The sequence below is a fragment of the Schistocerca serialis genome, chromosome 8 (assembly GCF_023864345.2).
Source record: "Schistocerca serialis cubense isolate TAMUIC-IGC-003099 chromosome 8, iqSchSeri2.2, whole genome shotgun sequence".
Lineage (NCBI taxonomy): Eukaryota > Metazoa > Arthropoda > Insecta > Orthoptera > Acrididae > Schistocerca > Schistocerca serialis.
Window position 1 is genome coordinate 347,714,106 of NC_064645.1, and position 20,899 is coordinate 347,735,004.

At 39.3% G+C, this 20,899-nt stretch overlaps 1 protein-coding gene across 3 annotated transcripts in view; it reads right to left on the reverse strand.

Annotated features, from left to right (window-relative positions):
* Window positions 1-11,845: 11,845 nt before the first annotated feature.
* The window catches only part of LOC126416728 (mannosylglucosyl-3-phosphoglycerate phosphatase), a 220,328-nt gene continuing 211,274 nt past the window's right edge, over window positions 11,846-20,899 (reverse strand). For 2 of the 3 annotated variants that reach the window (XM_050084547.1, XM_050084548.1), the window contains one exon: window positions 11,846-13,716. In XM_050084547.1, the coding sequence (XP_049940504.1) occupies window positions 13,612-13,716 (105 nt within the window). In that variant the 3' untranslated portion in view covers window positions 11,846-13,611. The remainder of the gene's footprint in view (window positions 13,717-20,899) is intronic. The other variant, XM_050084549.1, reaches the window with a different exon arrangement.

The following is a 20,899-nucleotide window of genomic DNA, read 5'->3' on the forward strand; positions in this document are numbered from 1 at the left end:
CAGCAGTTGCCAATCGTTTGACAGTAGTCAGGGCGATTTCCAGCTGCTTATGAACAAGTCAACTCATCCTGTGTTCAAGAATAGCATTCACAGTGAGACTACATTTTGGCTGGTGCAATGTACTACAGGGTGGTGAACAAATAACTCAAAACTAAGCCTGCTCATTATCTTTCATATCTGTTGATCTAGAAAATTACTAATTCCCTATAAGAACTGAAGCAAATACACAAAATGAGGTTTCTGTTAAAGCAACAGAAAAACCTGTGATAATAATTACCAATTTCCTAAAACTAACTGAGGTTAATTACAGTTATCAGCAAACTTAATACAGTTAATTAATAATGTATGTAGATAAAATATACTCCTCTTTAAGGGAAAACCAGATGTAACATGTTTGTTTGAATATGTACTACAGCTACTAAATCACAAACGCCAATTAACTACAAATTAAATTATGCACAGCCCAATGGTAACTTCCGAAAATTCTCGAAAATGCATATTTACTTGCTTTGATATACAACAAAATTCAGGAGTGATCTATTCTTTGGCAGTAACTGTGAACCTCAAATACTGATTTGTTATGAAATCAGGTATTTATTCAAAACACTCGTACTGATAATTTATGAAAATATACTTTTATAAATAACCTACTTTTCATGTTATTACACAATGAAATCACAGAAAGATTGTTTTGAACGAGGATAGGCCTACTGTTTTAAAAAAATTTTAAAGAGTGCAAATAAGTTTAAGCCTACAATTGATGATGATAACAGAAGGTGTTTATCGAGGCACTCAAGAATGTTCAAAATTTCACAGTACATCACAATACAAACAGATATTGATATAGTCAATGAAAGATGCAGAAGTGACACAAACAGTACAATATGTGAATCAGAATTTCAAATCAACACACAAATCTTGCACATGCGGTCTCTCACGAAGGAAGATCCCGAAATTGACTTTTACATATAAATAAACATGTGAAATCCATGGATTTTATATATTTATACATACACTTTTTTCCCCCAGTAGTTCTAGGAAGGGTACAACAGTTGAGGAAACTGGGGCAAGAAACAAAAATAGACTAATTGTTGCAGGTGTCTCGTATAACAGCTGTTTAGTGTCACAGTCATCATTCTACTTTCATAAATGTTATATTCAAGAAACAAACAGTTCAAATTGGAGTCATACTGACACCAACTGACTCTGTGCAAAAACCAATAATAAATTTTAGTATGTTCTACATATAAAAAAGAATGAAATATCATTGGATTCAACTGACTCACAGGGAGAATGTCATGTATTTTGAAAACAAAGGAGACATACATGTCCAATACATACCCAAACGTGCTTATGGGGTAATATTGACCCTAGTGGTTCTAGAAGGGTTAAAGCAGATGAGGCTTGAATTGGCCATAAAAAGCAGTTTGTACAGCATCCAAGTATAATTAAAATGTATGAACTGCAATGTTGGCATCTACTACATTATTGGCACCAGAGTATTCCCACCACCAACTTTTCAGACAGTTTCGATAGAGGCAATGCTACGGAGGCCATCTGTGCAAAGAAAATGGGTAAGCTACAACTGTGTTTAGTATTACTGCAGATTTATCAAACAGCTCTCATATAGGCCCTGCACAGGAGTGACATATTACAGGAAAAATTATATTAAAAATGTAATTACTTTAGGAGTAAAGGAGATGAGTCAGTGATAACCAGAAGCACTGAGTCGTCAATAGGAACACACAAAAAGACAGAAAACTTGCTAACTTTCAAATCGGCTCCTTTCTCGACCTAAGACTATACATGCATACAGAAACACATGCGCTTACATGCACACGCCTTTGCCCCTTCCTAGTGCTGGATGGATGCACAATGCCAGGAGTGCAGTTTGGCGGATGGACTAGGTTGCAGTGGGGTTGAGTCAGGTAGGGTGGGTAACTAGAGGCTTAGAACAGAAGGAGCCAGCCAGTTTGCTGGCTAGAAATGCAGGAGGGAGGAATGACAGGTGCATGGGCTCAGCATGTAACCAATGAGTATCCGAGCTAATGGAGATCAGTGCATGTTGAAGGTGATGTGAAGAGATGAATTGAGAGGGGGTGATAGGACATAGGAAGGGGAAGCAGTTGGGTGGTGGGTGTGGGGACAGTCAGCTAACTGAGATTTAGGCCAGGATGGTTCCAGGAACGAAGGAAATGTTGCAAGAATAACTTCCATCTGCATAGTTCAGAAAAGTTGGTGGTGGAGGGAAGGATCCAAATTGCCTGGGTTGTGAAGCAGCCATTTAAATTGAGCATGTTGGGGTCAGCTGCACGTTGTACCACCAGGTGGTCTAGTTTGTTCTTGGCCACAGTTTGGTGGTGGCCATTCACATTCAGGTGGACAGCTGGTTGTTTATGCCATCATAAATTGCTGTGCAGTGATTGCAGCAGAGTTTGTATATGACATGGCTGCATTCCACAAGGATATGATCCTGTGGCAAGGGGCTGGGAATGGGAGTTGCATAGAGATGGATTAGGATGTTGTGTAGGTTTTACTACAATTTCATCAAATATCATATGTGTATTTTATTTGTAAATATGCAGATAATCATATTTCATATCACTTAAATATGATGTACATTTTCACACATTGAAGTGGTTTTATGTTGGGCTTTTTAGTAATTTATGCATATATTTCATTTCACAACAAATAATCATTTCCAATTATCACATGTACTACTAATGTTAATTGGAGTAAAAACCCTAGCTCTTTGACAGTCAGTATCCCCAGGGAAAAAAATTGTCATTGCCATTCTTACACTGCATTGTAGTATAATGTTCTCTCAACTAATGGATAAGGTCACATGAGGTGCACGCACGCTGTGAGCAGAATGCAGCAAGAAGGGTTAAGACGAGGCTTTCCTTTGAGCAACACAAGTTCATACTTTATTTTGTTGTTAGTAGAGGCGTAAAAACATTACTTATGATACAAGTAATGTCTTAATCAGTTTTGAATTCAGCCACTGATATATCAAACAATTACCTATATCAGGATACATTTAAGAGCTATGGTACTGTTCACGAGTTGAGTAAGAAGCATTTGGTTTCTTTGATACTAACAATGGAAGCTATGATGCTATGTTGTTGTAACATTTTACAAAAAAAATCTGTGAATTAGGGGTAAAACAATTAAATGTACAGCACACTGTGCAGGCTGCAAAGTATAAAGGCTCAGGTACTGTGTGTAGTTCTAAGGCATGGCTTATATGAGTATGAGTGTGCAGCAAATGTTAATCATTTCAGATAAACACTATTGAAAGTGAATAGCCCCATAGATCGTTAAAACTGTGTGCTGGGTACTCTTGAAAATTAACATGTTTGCATGAACAAGGAAACCAGTCTGTCTGTCATGGGTTAATGTATGCATTGTTACTGTCATGGTCTTCAATCCAAAGACTGATTTCATGCAGCTCTCCACACGAGACAAGCTTGTGCAAGCCTCTTCAGCTCTGAATAACTACTGCAACCTACATCTATTTGATGCTGCTTACTGTATTCAAGCCTAGGACTCCCTCTACAATTTTTATCACTTGTACTTCCAGCCACTACCATACTGATTATCCCTTGATGACTTGGCATCTGGGTTAACCAGACTCTTCTTTTCTGCAAGTTGTGCCACAATTTCTTTTCTCCTCATTTCTTTTTCTTCAGTACCTCTTCAACAGTTATTTAATCTACCCACCTAATCTTCAGCATTCTTCTTTAGAACCACATTTCAAAAGCTTCTATTCTCTCCTTGTCTGAACCATGTTTCAGTTCCATACAGGTCTGGACACTCTAAACAAATACCTTCAAAAAAGACACATTTGTATTGGATTTTAACAAATTCCTCTTCTACAGAAATGATTGCCTTGCTACAGCCAGTATGCATTTTACATCATGTCTACTTCATCCATCAGTTACTTTGCTGCCCAAATAGCAAAACTCATCTACTACTTTCAGTGTTTCATTTCCTGGTCTATTTACCTCAGGAACAGCTGATTTTATTCGACTGCATTCCATTAGTTCATTTCAAGACACTATCCATTGTGTTCAACAGTTCTTCCAAGTCCTTTGCTGTCTTTGGCAGAATAACAATGTAATTGGCAAACCTTATAATTTTTTCTCCCTGAACTTAACTTAATTTCTTCTCCAAATTTTTCTTTGGTCTCCTGTACTGCTTGGTCACTTTACAGTTTGAATAACATCAGGGATAGACTACAACCTTATCTTACTCCATTTTCAACAACTGCTTCCCTTTCCAACAACTGCTTCCCTTTACTGTCTGTTGATTCTTAAGATTGCAGTCTGGTTTCTGTACAAGCCTCTGCTTCATCCCTGTTCCCTTCAGAATTTCAAATAGTGTATTCCAGTCAGCAGTGTCAAAAACTTTCTTCAAGTTTACAAATGTTATAAACATAACTTTGGCTCTCTTGAATCTTTCTTCTAAGACAAGGTAAATATAAAATGCTAGAAATGTTTCAGCTTTCAGAAAAACTCCTTCTTCAGAAATAGAAAACCTGCTTATCACTGTCAATGCCACCTCTCCCTACATTAACATCCCCAACGTCCATGGCTTTGCTGTTATAGGACAGTTCCTTTCCCAACATGCGACTGACTAACTCCAAACCTACAACCTCCTTCCTGGTCACCATTACCAACTATATCATCACCCATACTTCTCCTTTGAAGGCATCACCTGGATACAAATCTGTGGTTTAGCAGTGGACACCCACACAGCACATACTAACCTAGTCATGGGCCATCTAGAGGAATCTTTCTTAACAATTCATATTCATTGATGACATCTTCATTATCTGGACTGAGTGTGAGGACACCCTATCCACATTCCTCCAGAACCTCAAAATCTTCTCCTGCATTTGCTTCACCTGATCCTTGTCAACCCAACAAGCCAACATCCTAGACGTTAACCTCCACATGTTTCTCATCATGCCCTGAAATAAGAAATATCCTCCCCTCCCCTCCCACAGTGATATTCTGCCACCCAGCAAACCTATGAAATACCGTTATCCGTCCCTACTCTACCCCTGTTCAAAAACCCTTTGCCTGACAGTTTATACCCCTGCAAGACCTGTCCTATACATCCTCCCACTACCACCTACTCCAGTCCTGTCACTGGCACTACTTTAACTGTCAAAGGCAGGACCACCTGTGAAAGCAGTCATGCAATCTACTAACTTAGCTGCAACTACTGTGCTGTATTGTATGTGGCATGACAACTAACAAGCTATCTGTCTACATGAATGGACACTGCCAAACTGTGCCAAGAAAGAGCTGCCCTACCCTGTTGCTGAGCTTGCCACCCAATAAACAGCCTATGTCATCTGGATTCTTCCCATGGATCCCAGCTTTTGTGTAATGTTCATTCGTAAGAGCTCCCTGGCCTCAACCTTCATACCTGCTACCCTCCACCTGCCTATCCCCTTCACTGCTCTCACTCGCATACAATGCCCTATCCTCTTCACTGCTCCCACTTGCATACAATGCATACTCACCTGGATGCTCCCACAGGGAGCACTAGCATCTTCCCCCACCCCTACGCTTCTATCCCTCCCATTTGCCACCCCACACACCTCTTTGTTACCCCCACTACACACCCCATCCATATTGCTCCTCATGCCGGATGCAATCGCACCTTAGTGCCTATGGACAGTGGCCCTGTGTATATTTTCTTCGAGTGAAGGACTTTGTACGAAAGCTGAAACATTTCTGGCATTTTTTCCCCATTGTGTCCATCTGCGAATCAATGCCCTCTCTGTGTGGTGAGTGGCAATCTATCCTTTCCATATTATTCTAATTCCATCCTGGGCTTTCCACTGTTTTATTTCTCTCTGTAATACCGCTACTAAACTTTAGTGATTTGTGCTGCATATTACATCTCGAATCAAATAACTTTGCAAGAAGACCAAGAAAATATACAAGTGTACAAGAAAAGCCCTTTATTGGTAACATGGCATTCTAGTTTATTGGGTAGCATTACATAACAATAAAAGCAAAATGTGATTCACGCACACTACCCAATAAAGCAATAAAATTATGTAAGCAAATAGTGCATACATATAAAAACATGTGCAAATATTTAAAATGACAATGCTATTTGACACAAGTCAAATCTACCAGTCAATGACATACCTTTGTCAAAATTAGGCCACTAACTATAATATTCTCTTTATCACATACTCATTTCATTCCAATATTTTGGAACCTAAGACAGCACATTTGTTACAAATACCCACAATTTATAACACAAAAAATATCTATCAACTGCAATTGTGTGTAATCTTTCACATAATTTTTAGTGTTTTCTTTGGTTATGATTTATTTAAATTAAATATCTTCATCTTGAAATAGTGAAATTACTGAAATATATCATCATACATTCCAGAGAGAAAAAGTAGATAAAGTAAAGTAAAGTAATTTAATAAATAATTTATCATATTTTCAGTGTGGACAATATTAATAAGACATTATTACACTAAAAAGTGCTTTTTCACACAGAAAGACAATTGTTTTGACTACTTATGAATTGTGTGTGCTACTTTCTAAAAGATGTCTACAAGAAATGTAAAACTGTTATATTGACACTTATTTGCAGTCAAGAGAAATTCCTTAGAAGAAAAAACAGTAATTATACATTGAAAAAACTCCTTAGTATTCCTGTGAACAGATTCCTGAAAGCTTAACAGTAAAAGTTGAATGTCCTGGAACTCACTGTTAGAAGTCAAGGGCACAATAGGGGTTAATGCTGTGGTGTCACCGCCAGACACCACACTTGCTAGGTGGTAGCTTTAAATCGGCCGTGGTCCATTAGTACATGTCGGACCCGCGTGTCGCCACTGTCAGTGATCGCAGACCGAGCGCCACCACAAGGCAGGTCTCGAGATACGGACTAGCACTCGCCCCAGTTGTACGGACGACTTTGCTAGCGACTACACTGACGAAGCCTTTCTCTCATTTGCCGAGAGATAGTTAGAATAGCCTTCAGCTAAGTCCATGGCTACGACCTAGCAAGGCGCCATAGCAATTGATAGTTGTCTTATGAAGCATGTCTCATCAAGAACGATGTATACAAATGATGGATTAAAGTTAAGTATTCCAGCAGCTACGTACTTTTCTTTATAGCATTCATTGCGTATCCTGTTCCAGACCTAACGCCCGCCTGCGTGAGTTAGCGCGTGCATCTTGGCCGCCTCTTTCAATTAGTGTGCGTAGTGTTGGCAAGTCTGCCGACACTAGAAATGCGTTCTTTCATGTCATTGGAAGGTTGTATGTGAGAGCAGCACATAACTATATTACATAAAAAGATGCATAAATTTTTCCCCAAGAAGAAAAATGCACTTAGAACCAGTGGTTCCATTTTATATGCTAATTTGGTTCATTAATAAGAGCAACAGATTTTGAGTTTTCTCCATATAAAGGCCACAATTGCTATCAACCTTCAGCAACAGTTCTCTTCATCTCAAAAACTCTCTCCCACACATTTCTCACTGTCTGCAAATGGAGATATGGGCTAGAAAGACTATCACTGATAACATTTCTGCATTATCCCAAACTTGTTCTCTTTGAAGGTCATAATGGGAAGTAGAATATCCATAAACAAAATTATTATAACAATTTTTGGTAGCAGATGGTTAAAAAACAATAGTACTATACTCCAATAAAAATAACTTTGTGATTGACAGACTGTTGTGGTGGGGGCAGTGTTGCCAGTGTGCAGCCAGTGTGCTTCGCAAGGCGCCACATATAACTACAAAAAAAGACAACACAGTTTGCTTATGGCACTGGGCCCCTGCCATCTGACTCGCTGAAACGTGTCACAGCGTGGGACCTAGGTTTCTACTCTTGAACTGCCATACTGAGAAAATAGTCACTACCACATTACAGTTTCAAAATTCAGATTATGTAAACATACCATACAAACTAAATGACAAATGTGTGCTTTAATTCAATATTTTACAACTTGATTTTGTCTCTTCCAGTACATCCAGATGTAAATACACAGTTTCTTTGATCAAACTAATTTTGTGTGGTGAAGATGACAGTTTCTGACCGTACTTCAGAAGTATGGAATGAAAAGATAAAGATCAAAGGCAGACACAAACATTATTACACTGTGTATTTTGTAATCTTGTGCCTGGAAACATAAGGACATCTGCTGAGAGACTGTGGCTCTTTATAGTGCTAGGTGGTGATTGATATTACACTGTTATCTGAAATCAGAATCTGACAATCAAAGCATAACCCAATTTAAATTTTAAAAATAGTAATATCAAAAATAGTCATGATACAAGCGGAAAATCCACTTACTAGTTGCCTAACAACAGCAACTGGCATAAGTCACAGAGACAGTTTAAAAATATGATTAAATATTGAGCAGAATTTTTAAAAATTTCATTGGGATATGCAACAGATAAAAGGTACAAGCATTGCAAAGAAGTAGAAAGTGCTCCAAAACATGGACATGGACATGCGAGATCAAAATTAAACAAACACTTAAATGAGATGAAAAGGAAAGGGGGGAGGGAGGGGGAGACAAGCAACTAAGAGAATATGATAATGTAGAATGTAAAAAGAAAAGTGACAAAGGAAGAAAATTGCTTTAATGCAGAAACAGCAACTGTAAGCACTCCATCTTCAGGCCACAAGTGGCCCATCGGGACCATCCGACCGCCATGTCATCCTCAGTTGAGGATGCGGATAGGAGGGGCGTGTGGCCAGCACACCGCTCTCCCGGTCGTTATGATGGTTTTCTTTGACTGGAGCCACTACTATTCTGTCGAGTAGCTCCTCAATTGGCATCACAAGGCTGAGTGCACCTCAAAAAATGGCAACAGCACATGGTGGCTGGATGGTCACCCCTCCAAGTGCCGGCCACGCCCAACAGCGCTTAACTTCGGTGATCTCACGGGAACTGGTATATCCACTGTGGCAAGGCCATTGCCAGAAACAGCAACTGTACTGTATTATAAATTCATACAAGTTATACTATCTTTGGATATAGTATTTTATAGGCAGTGCTCATCTAAAGATGATTTATGAACACAATGCAAAAAAAAAAAATATGAACAGAAACTTTAAAAATCTGCATGCTTGCCCAGCCCCCCACCACCTCCCTCCTCTGACACTCATTTGCAAGTGATAAACCTGCTATTTGAATAACATAACCAATGAGTATGCTAAATCTTTCCCCTACAGCTGGGCACCTGCAACCTTCCAAAAGTTGATATAGAGACTTAGGCAGATGAGTAAATTATCTAACTTTTAGTGGTTTCCTTTTTCCCCTTCAGACTGTTATAATGGTCTAAACCAATTTAATTTCTGTAGCAGCTTTACTTCCATTCCTCTAAGCAACAAACAATTATTATAAAGCAATGAAGGTTATTTATCAATATTTCAAAGGCTGTAGAAATACTTTGGCCATAAATGCTGCTGGAAAAGTTAACAATAATGAGTAAGCATCAGCATAACAACAGCTACATTCAAAAGAACAAAAATTATACAGTACCAAGGTAGATGTGATAAAATAATGAATAAGTGGATGAAATCATTGGAGGATGGAATAGATTTTCATCTTTTTGTTTACAATCTGTCAAATAGGAGATATAGAAGCTCTAAATTTATACTTGCAGATGACAAAAGATTCACCATTGTAATCAGCAATTAATTGTCTGCTCAAACAATGCTGAAACATTTTGTGTCACCATGATGGAAAACTCTTTTTTAACATGTTGACTGCTACACACACAGTGCCGGACATTTCACTGCCAGGCCAGGACAGACCATAGCATCAGGCATGAGGAAGCTGTGGCTGCCGGCAAGCACACAGTGTCAGGAGTAATTCTGTATTATAGCTGGTGGTGGCCTTGTGGCATTTAAAGTGGTAAGTACAGAATAACTGAAGTGTTGGTATCAATGAAAGAAGAAGATAAATCTGTTCCCTTTTTTTGGGTGATGTTGCTTAGTATGATTAACGGTAATGAAATTGTTGACCACTTAGCTATAGATGCTATGGAAGGAGACATTACTCAGATTAAAATTCCAAATATGGATTACTTGGACTAAAATCTAAAGTGCAGACTGCAAATGAGTGCTAACTAGAAGACTGACAACATGAATGGAAGCAGACAACAAGGCACAATGGCAAGAGTCATGCAATTCATCTACTTGGCTTCTTTAATAGCTAGACTCAGATTTAACAATGGGCATTTTCTCAAACATCTGCACATTACACAGACTGCTTCTTGTTTGGTGGAGCACAGAAGAACTCTCAGCATGTCTTTTTTGTCTGTCAAGGAGGACATGAAACTATGACTGTTCTCTCACACAAGCGAGTGAAGTTTGGTCATGTGTCACCCCCGTTTCTAATGGCCATGTTAGCAATACGGGAACACAGAACTTACAATACACTCTGCAGATACCGACATCTAATGCCAACATAATGGAGCCCATGTGTGTAAAAACATACTGTAACAGTAATGATGTGTAACAAATCAAAGTTACTGATGGATCTGTTGCTAAATAATGATTACAATGGGGATTATTTGTTTATCACCTGTACTAATTAACAATAATGTTGAAAATGTGGTTGAAGAACAGTTGGAAATACACCAGAAGAAAAATCTTACTGGAAGAAGAATGACATTGCTGGGACATATCCACAGTGTTTCAGGATTAATTAAATTGCTCATAGGGCAACAAAGCTGCAAAGTCTGAATATGTAATAGTGTTTATTGGGGATATTTATCATACACTATATAAAAGAGATAAGTAGAGTAAATTAAGATACTTCACTATACACTGCTGTTTGTTTGGAGAAAGAGACAATTAGGAAGTTCAGAATTTGGTATTGTGTTAAGAGTGGGATCTGCTGGAGTAAGGAAAAACACAGACCGAAATGAATCTGAAATACGTACTTTACTTTATGTTTGTTTGTTTGTCTTCTGGTGTTCCTCTAGTTATTATTTTTGGTCACTAGCAAGGCATTCTTCTTATATTGAATATATTAGCTCGCATTTCTCTTTCGAGCTCTGAATTAAGATGTTAAAGTCGTATTAGAAGAATATTTTTATTGGGTTGTCACATATCATCTCCTCTTGACATAATGTTAAGCTCTCATGAAGCTATTAAATTATGGCTTAATGATTTCTGTAATACAAGAAATTAATATGTATACAGTATATGCTGGAAATAGTTATAATGGAAGCCTGTAGAAAGAAATGGAGATCTGCAAAACAAAGAAATAACACATCAAAGAATGGAAAATTTGAAAACATAGCAGGCTTTTAATGTGTTTGTTTTAAGTTATTAGAATTTACACTGAAAAGTGAAACAGTGACAAAAATTAAAAGTAACTTTGAAAAAAAAAAAAAAAAAAAAAAAAAAAAAAAAAAAAAAAAAAAAAAAAATAATAATAATAATAATAATAATAATAATAATAAAAATTAATACACTAACAGAGACAGATAAAAGAATAATAATAATAAAACAATGTTCCTGGATTCATTCTTGTCTATTAATTTATATTCACGAAAGGCCAAAGCTACACTTCCAATCATCATTTTTAGAATGACATTTACTCGAGCACTATGCAGTACATACAAGGCAAATGCAAACTGCATGTTCTCGGATTTAATTTTGAAAAGGAGAGAGAAAAAAAATTACAATAAATAAATGAACTTAATGATGCGAAGAAAATAAAGTTGTTACGACTGATAATTGGGGGGGAGGGAGAGGGTGTGTGTGTGTGTGTGTGTGGGGGGGGGGGGGGGGGGGGGAGGCACGTGAACCATAATAAATAGAGTAAAATTACTATTTTTCTCATTATACAGAGGGCTCTCTTAAGCAAGTTTGGATGCACGAAACACAGATTTATGTGCTTAGGCTTCTGCTATTATATAGAAAGAGAATTCTTTTTATAATAGCTTCTCCTAGGATAAAATAATAAGAGTAAGCTACCAGCTTATACAACAATTAATGTTCCATGTATTTTTGTGAGGTTTTAAAAACGAGTAAAAGGTAAACAATGCAAATTTAGGACACCCAAAAAGCTGTTTTGAAATATATTTCAGTTTCAATAAGTGAGAGGAAAACTTGTGACCACCAGCGAATGAAATTGTTTTCTCCAAGTGAGATGCTCCCAGAATAGCGTCCTATAAGTGATCACTTCAAAGATAAGAAATTTCTTACATTGATAATAATGAGCAAGAATTCCTCAAACAGGACAAGACACAATGATGACTGTGCATGTCTGGACTACATTAAAAGCTGCAATAAACAGCAAGTATAATTGTCACTACTTTTTAATGTATTCATTACTGCACTGTATTACTACAACAGTACATATGTTTTGATATTATTAACAGAAAGTTACAAAAAATGGACGGAGACACATTACAAGACTGCAGACCATCATTTTATATTCTTTAATAAGCCTGTAACATGGCTCTTGCATTTAAAATTCTAACACTGTGCAAAAACTGCAATCAACGTAAAGTATGTACTGAGGGCACAGTGTGTGTGTGTGTGTGTGTGTGTGTGTGTGTGTGTGTGTGTCATGATAAGCTTTGAAAAGATGACACAAAAAATGAAGTATTGGATATTACTAAAATCACAAGAATTCAAGTACAAAATATAATGTTTGCTACCAACAAATATCATGATGATAATTTTTATCTATACAGAAAAAGTTTTTTTTTTCACTGAGTCCTGTATTGTTTCACATGGCATGCTCTGCACTTTAATTGAAATGATACATGAAATTAAATTTTTTGAGAAATATTCTCAGCTACTATCACTAAAATATAACGAGAAAAAATCAAATATAATTATAATTTTTTTATATACCATATTTTGTTACAAGGAAAACAAACAATTATTTGAGAGTAATATTTGACATCAGAAATCTAAATCCCAAGAATTGTCTTTTGAAGGTATAAATATATTTTGTACTGTTACCACTGTGCTTTACATGTATGTTCCAAATTGCAAAAGCAAATTGAAATTAAAATTCAATATAGGTCTATGCACAAGCAAATAGGTCACAATTTTGTTTTTTTCTCACATTTTAGACTCTCTCTAACTACTATTAAACAAATATAAAATATTTCTTGTTTGTACACATTATTTACAATTAATAAATTAAAAGTGATAAAATAAAAGAATCAGTGATAATAATATAATTATGGCAATTTCAAGTGCAAGATTTTTGTACAAGAATACTGGTAAACATTAGCATAATTTGACAATTTAATGTACGATTATAACACACAGCACCATCAGTTACCTAGAAAATGTTTCAAAAACTGAAGTTTGAAACAAAATCTGTCTAGTTTAAGGAGGTAGTCAAATAGATAATAAAATTAAAATTATATAAAATATTGTACATCCTATACTTTGAGTATTATCAGTGGTACCACATATACTGTATACAAAAGAAGGAAAAAGATACTGAGTCCAACAGTAAATGTGCAATACGTCCACAGCCATTGTCATTTATTTAATTCTCCTCTGTATTAAAATTTATAGTTAATCACATACTGAACTAACATGTCTTTAAGTATTTGTATATAAACTACGACTGATCAATGCTTCCCTGAGGTGAACATTCATCTTCTACTTCTGGTATTACTGAGTCTTCCTCGAGCCTCTTCCGCTCCAATAATAGTTCCTGGCGCTTCTACAAAAGCATGAGACAAAAACCGCAATTTATTTAAAATCTCAGTAAAAATTCTATACAGTAACAGAAGCTGCACAATTTAATAAGCCAACAGTTACCAACAGAACCTCCAACTCCCAGCAACAATGGGCAATCACATGTTTATGTAAAAAGATAAAGCTTAAAGATGCTTGACTTTTCTATGTTGTTTCTTTCATCCATTGGCAATTCATGATTTCCCAAGCCCTATGAATCTTGAAATTCATTGTCTTTTTTTTTCTCACCAGAGCTATTGTTAGTCTATTAGAATTTAAAAATTTTCAGTAAAAATAAACATCTGAAGAGATGGGCAGACGAAACTGCTAACTCTCAATTTTGTAAGCATGAGCATGATTACACCATTACGTGTTATATTTTCAATTGTGCCACATACTGTATTATATTCATGTTCTTGCCTCTGAATTTAAACAAACAAATAATATCCAATAACTCAAACTGACGCTTGTTGGACTAGCACTTTCTTCTACCTACCTCTTCAGTTTTTAGGATAGTATAAGCCAATCAATCATTTAGAATGTAGTACAATCATTTACCATTGTAGACATTCAAGATTTAATTCCAACCTAAAGCTTTAAAGTTATAACTAGATCACTATTCAGTGAACAACTGAATGTTGTTCTGGTTTGAAGTAGCTCTGCATCCTAGTCTCTCTTTTGCATGCCTTTTACACCTGTGCATAACTAATACATCCAACATACATTTGAACCTGATTACTGTAGTCAAACTTTGGTCTCCATCTACAATTTTTAGCCCCCACAGTTCTCCTATTACCAGTTTAACTATTCCTTGATCTCTCAGGATGTGCCCTGTCGACTGACCACCTTCTTCTGTCAAGTTGTGCCATAAATTTCATTCACTGCCAAACTTACTTAGTAACTCATCATCAGTTACTTGACCTGTGCATTTAATCTTCAACATTCTTCTGTAGCACCAAACTTCAGAACTTCTGTTCTCTTTTTATCTCAATTGTTTATCATCCTGCTGCACTAGTGTCAGTCCTAGTCGAGGGAAAGGGAAATTTTATCAAAATTCAATGAGGGCGCAGTTGGGCGATGAAATCTAGGGTCGCTGGCAGAGTGTGGTAACAGTTGACAGTCAGCAGGTCAGGCAAGGTAAACATGGCACTCGCGGGTGCGGAGCTGCAACAGCGGTATTGCACGCACGATTCGTTTTGAGTAGAGCAACAACGAGGCAGGAAACTGCAGCGTTGCTTTGAGTTATTGTGATTTATGAGGCGAGGCACTACGCCAGAGCCAAGAGAGGCGATTAGTAAGTGGCGGATGTGTGGGAATTTATCCCTGCCGTAGTTTCTGTCACTACGGCAGAAGCGACAGAAAAGCCAGTATATGTAGGCGGGCAATTTTAGCTTGGGTCAAAAGTGTATCTGGTCAGTCTAGCATCAGGATGGACCTATGCTGGTCTTCGCTTACAGGAGCCAGTCTGGCAGCAATGTTATAAGTATTCTGCATAAACTTGTATTCTGTTTTCTATGTACTTGTTCAGGCTGTATTCTGCCTCCGGGGCCGCAACACTGGGGTGGGACGGAATGGCAGCCTGGAACTTGGAGATTGCACGGTCTGCCTGAAAGAGGGCAGTGACGGTGGTCTGCAGTGGGTCCAGAGTGGCTCAGTTTCACTCGGGTCTGCAGGCCACGTTCGTTTCCCACCCGGCATACCGGGGTCCGGGCGAGGCGTACACTGCGGGAGGCACAGCAGCGCTAGAACAGCGCCAGAGACGGTGGCGTGTGTTGCCATCCGGCAAGCACGACTAGCGGCAAGTTGCAGCACAGCGTCCAGGAGGGTGTGGGTTCGAGTCCAGTCCTACCCTGGGAGCAGCAGTGGCCCGAGGGCCACATGTGACCAGTACACCCACCTTCATCCCATGGTCGGACAGAGCTGGCCAAACGGGGCAGAGGGCGGTGAGGTACCGGGGGTTGGGTTGGGTTGTTTTGGGGGAGGAGACCAAACTGCGAGGTCATCGATCTCATCGAATTAAGGAAGGATGGGTAAGGAAGTCGGCCATGCCCTTTTCAAAGGAACCATCCCGACATTTGCCTGAAGAGATTTAGGGAAATCATGGAAAACCTAAATCAGGATTGCCGGAAGTGGATTTGAATCGTCATCCTCCCGAATGTTAGTTCAGTGTGCTAACCACTGCACCACCTCACTCGGTCAAGGTCTAAGGACTGAAGCAGTCTCCGGAATTGCGGACAGTGGAACAGCACCAGACCCAACACCCTGGTGGGCGGCGACCAAGGGAGCACAGCCTACTTCCATCAGTGGGCGGCCTTGATGATGGCAGAAGCGGCGTCGGCACATCAGGAGTTTGCTGAGCCGGGACAGCGCGGGCGGCATGCTGACATTACGCTTCACCCATCGAGTACCGTCAATTAGTTGAATAAATGAATGTTATAGAATACTGCTCTATCACTCTGCACTTCGACTTGACGCTCTTGAAGTTGCTCGGCCTCCTGACAAAATATGGCGCGGTGGGTCCCGGCTTCAGCTCTGCAATCTGGAGTCCCGGATTTGACACACCGACCCCACAACAGTGGTGTTGGAAGTGGTGCCGGTTAGAACGCTGATACCGGATTTCCACTCCCGCATCTTATATGTCAAGCAAGTAGCATTGAGGTGTGCCTGTGTGGAGGGGTAATTGAGGTGTTTGGTTGCATTCATGACTGTTGGTCTTGCACTTCTTGTCATTCGGGAGCTGTTCGTCCTTACCAGTATAGGGAGGAAAGCAGGACTGTTCACCTGCACACGAGCAAGATGTGGAGGGGTGAGTGACATTTGATTTATGGTTTATGTGTCATTCTTCTGATAATTAGGATGGACTTTTTAAAGGTGTCTTTTGTAGGGCTAGAGGGGCCTGTAGATTTATCTGGATTCAGGGGAAATGGGAGACATAGCGCCTAACCGATGTAATTTTTGTAACCTGTCAGGCCACGGTTTACTGTGTACAATGTGGGTTCCAAAGAATTGTTTTATTTGTAAGAGATTTGGTCATTTGGCGCGCAATTGTTCAGAATGTAGATGGGCGATGATTCGCCACAAGAACTAGAAAAATATGAAGAATTAGCAGGGAGATTTGAGGCACTGCGAGTAGGGGAAGGGACGTCGGATGAAAGTAAATTACAGGTCGTGGAGTGTCACAGACCATTTGACCCAGCAATCGCGGCATTGATTAACCCCTTTTCGGGTAAAGCAATGGAGGATGTGTTGGTATTCCTTAATGACATTATCACAATGGCTGAGGCCAATGGGTGGTCAGATGTAATGTTGAGAGTGGCAAAGTTACACTTGATAGGGGATGCCAAGTCGTACATATTGTACCATGAAACGTTGAACAATGTGGGGACATTCTCAAAGCTTGAAGCTGGGTTACGCCAGAGGTACCAAAGACAGAATAGTACCAGGTTTTTTCGTGAAAAATTAAGTGCATTAGTTATGAGGAGCAATGAGACTGTGGAGGTTTTCTCAGACAGGATTCGAAAACTGAAAGCACAAATGTTCGAACTGTCACAGAATGGGGAGACTAATAGAGTGCTGTTACAAGAGGCCAAGAACAGGGCATCAGATGTGCTTTTGCGGGGAGTACAGCCAGAGATGTCACGTCAGGTGAGTATGGAGAATTCCAGCGATCTTGCGGCGGCTCTAAAGATTGCCGCATACTTAGAGGAGGTAGATTATGCAACGAAGCAAAGGGTGGAGCATAGAGTTCTAACAGCGGAAATTAAGTGTTTTGGTTGTGGCCAGGTAGGGCACATTAGGAGGCAATGTCAGCGTCAGTTGCAGTGTTACTCATGAGGGAAAATGGGTCACCGGCAGTGAACTGCAGGAGTAAAAGTGTGGGGGAACCTCGACGGCAGCAGCCGTTGAATGAGAATGGGATTGTTTCAACCATTGGAGGGCAGTCCCAGTCAAATTAGGTAATGCGCTTGTATGTGCACAGACAGAATGCTGCTTATTAGGCTTGGTGAACAGGAGGGAACAAAGGTTTCTGGTTGACACAGGGGCACAAGTGTCTGTTATTAGTCTGGACCTGGTTAACAAGAGAAGGCTTCAGCCACTATGTTATAGGTTACATGGGGTGAGAGATAATAAAGTGGAGTCATTGGTATGACAGTACTTCAATTCGTGATCACAGGAACTAAGTTTAGTGAACAGGTAGAGGTGTTACCATGTGTGGGTGAGGGGTATTCGGTGATTCTCAGACTGGACTTCCTTGAAAAACATTGTGCAAGGATAGATCTTTGGCAACAAACAGTGGAACAATATTTTGCATGAGGGATTCGGTTGCAAATGGACAAATATCACAAGGCACACTTAACATGAAGGTGAAGCCAGCTAAACTGCGAACGGATTCATTAAAGGTCAATCAGCAGGATAAAATACTGGCAGGTACAGGGAAGGTAGTTTGGGTTTCGATAAATACGGACTTACCAAAGCATACGTTGTGCATGATGGAGCCACTCTCGAGTGATGAGGAGTTGGATAATGCGCACTGTTTTGTGCAGAGGAGTTTAGCTCATGCAAGTTATGTGGAAGGAGATTATAGAGTTCCAGTAAGTATAGATAACTGCAGCAGAGCGGATTTTAGCTTGTCGAAAGGGTTGTTATTGGCCACGTTGGGGGTTTTCGATGAAGACGACCTAATAGGGAGGATTAGAGGTGAGCCATAAGCAAAATGTCAATGCAGCACAATTAAGGGAAAAATTACAGCATTTGCAGGGAGACGACAGGGTCACGTTGGAGGAAATGTTATTGACATTTAGCGATTTATTCGCAACGGAGGGTAGGTTACCAGCAACACCAATTACAAAGCATCACATAACAATGGAGGATAATACACCAGCATTTAGGACACCATATAGGATAGCATGTCATATGCAACTGCTACTAGAGGAGTTTGTAGAACAACAACTACAAGACGGAATCATAGAGCATAGCGATAGTCCATATTCAAGCAATGTAGTTCTCATACCTAAGAAGTTGGTGTATGGTGCAAGGAAATATCGGTTTTGTTGTGATTATAGGTTTCTGAATGCGAAAATCGTTTCGGATGCATATCTGATTCCGAATATCACGGACACATGGGACAATCTGGGGCAGCAATGTAAGTATTTTATACAATGGATTTATGGAGTGGATACCATCAGTTGGAAGTAGTGCCAGAGGATAGGGCAAAGGCAGCTTTTACTGTTCCTGGGGGACACTATCAGTATATACGTATGCCATTCGGGTTGAAGAATGCACCAGCAACTTTTCAGCGATTATTAGATGGAATTTTAAGGGGACTGAAACCAAAGACGTATATGGTTTACCTAAATGACATTATAGTATTTTCAAAGGATATACTAGAACATGTATCATGTTTAAGAGAAGTCTTTAAAAGAGTGCAGTCGGCACGGTTAACATTAAATTTAGAAAAATGTAATTTTGCGTAGATGCATGTCAAATATTTAGGTCGTGTAATAGTGAACAAGGAGTTCAAACTGATCCTCAATTAACAGAGGCAGTTCAAAATTTTCTGACACCACGTACAACAAAGCAGTTACAATCGTATATTGGATTACGTTCATATTATCGTAAATTTGTAAAAGATTTTGCTACAATAGCCAAGCCAACAAAGATTTTAAAGAAAGGGGTTAAATTTCAATGAACAGAGGAATGTGAGGGATGGAGGAATGTCAGGAAGCTTTTGATGGATTAAAGATGAGATTAGTTTCTGGTCCGGTATTGGTGTTTCTGAATTTAGAAGAAGATTTCATCTTATCATGTGATGCTTCAAATGGCGCAGTAGGATGTATTTTGGGGCAAATGGTGAATGGACAGGAGCATCCGGTGGCATATGCTTCTAGACAGTTAAATAGGGCAGAGCGGAATTATTCCACAATGGAAAAGGAGATGTTGACTGTAATATATGGAGTAACTTATTTTCATTGTTACCTTTATGGTAGCAAGTTTAAGGTCATGACAGATCATGCAGCATTAAGATGGTTACTGGGACTCAAGGATCCTTCTAGTCGGCTAACACGGTGGGCTCTAGAATTAAGCGAATTTGACTTTGAAGTAATTCATAAGTCAGGGAAGAAACACGGGAAGGCAGGTGCGTTATGTCGCAAATTAGACGTATTAGAAGTAATGGGTAAGAGTGTTGCGGAATGGCAAAGGGCACAAGCAGAAGATGAGGACTGCCAGGGTTTTAGAACTCAACCACATTTCATTGTGGAGGGAAATTTGTTGTTTAGAGTTACCAGGTGCAGACCACGGGTAGTGGTACCAGAGTTTGAGAGAGGAAGTCTTAAAGCAGGCCCCTGATCATGTGCTTTCACGGCATGGTGGTCATCAAGCAACAGGAAGACACGAGTAGCTGAATTATTTTGGTGGTGCACTTGGAGAAGGGATGCGGAACAATAAGTAGCAAATTATGTGCTGTGTGCACAGTGTGCAGATGTGACGCGAGTAAGAATTCCATTGCAGCGGTTACCAGAGGCTTCGAAACCATTCGAGTTTATCGGGCTAGACATTTGCAGGCCATACAACAAAACACCGGTAGGGAATTGTTACGTTTTAACTATAATTGATCACTTTTCATGGTTTCTAGCCATGGCTGTAATACCAGACCAACAGGCAAGTACGGTAGCATGAGCTTTAGTCAATAACTGGTTAATGAAGTTTGGGGTGCCTGATACCATGATTACGGATCAAGGAACGAACTTCATGTCTAAATTAATGTCACAGTTGTGTCATCTATTGAGAATTAAAAAACTACAGACCAGTTCATTTCATCCGCAGGCGAATGGGAGAACAGAGCGAGTACATAGGACAATTTCGAAAATGATAAGTTATTATGTGAATGGAAACCATGATAACTGGGACGTTTATCTTCCATACAAGGTATCAAGTTATAACACTAAAATACATTCGGAGATCGGAATATCACCATTCGAGATGGCCTATGGAAGAAAGATGCCATCACCATTTGACGTTCTATGTCCGAAATCGGGAGCTAAAGGGGAAGCAGTGAGGGAATTTGCACGAACAATATGGGAAGTCTGGAAGAGGGTACAGAAGGCCAATACAAAAGTGTTAGAGAGGCAGGAAGAACCGAATAAGTGGTTGGGACCTTTAGCACAGTA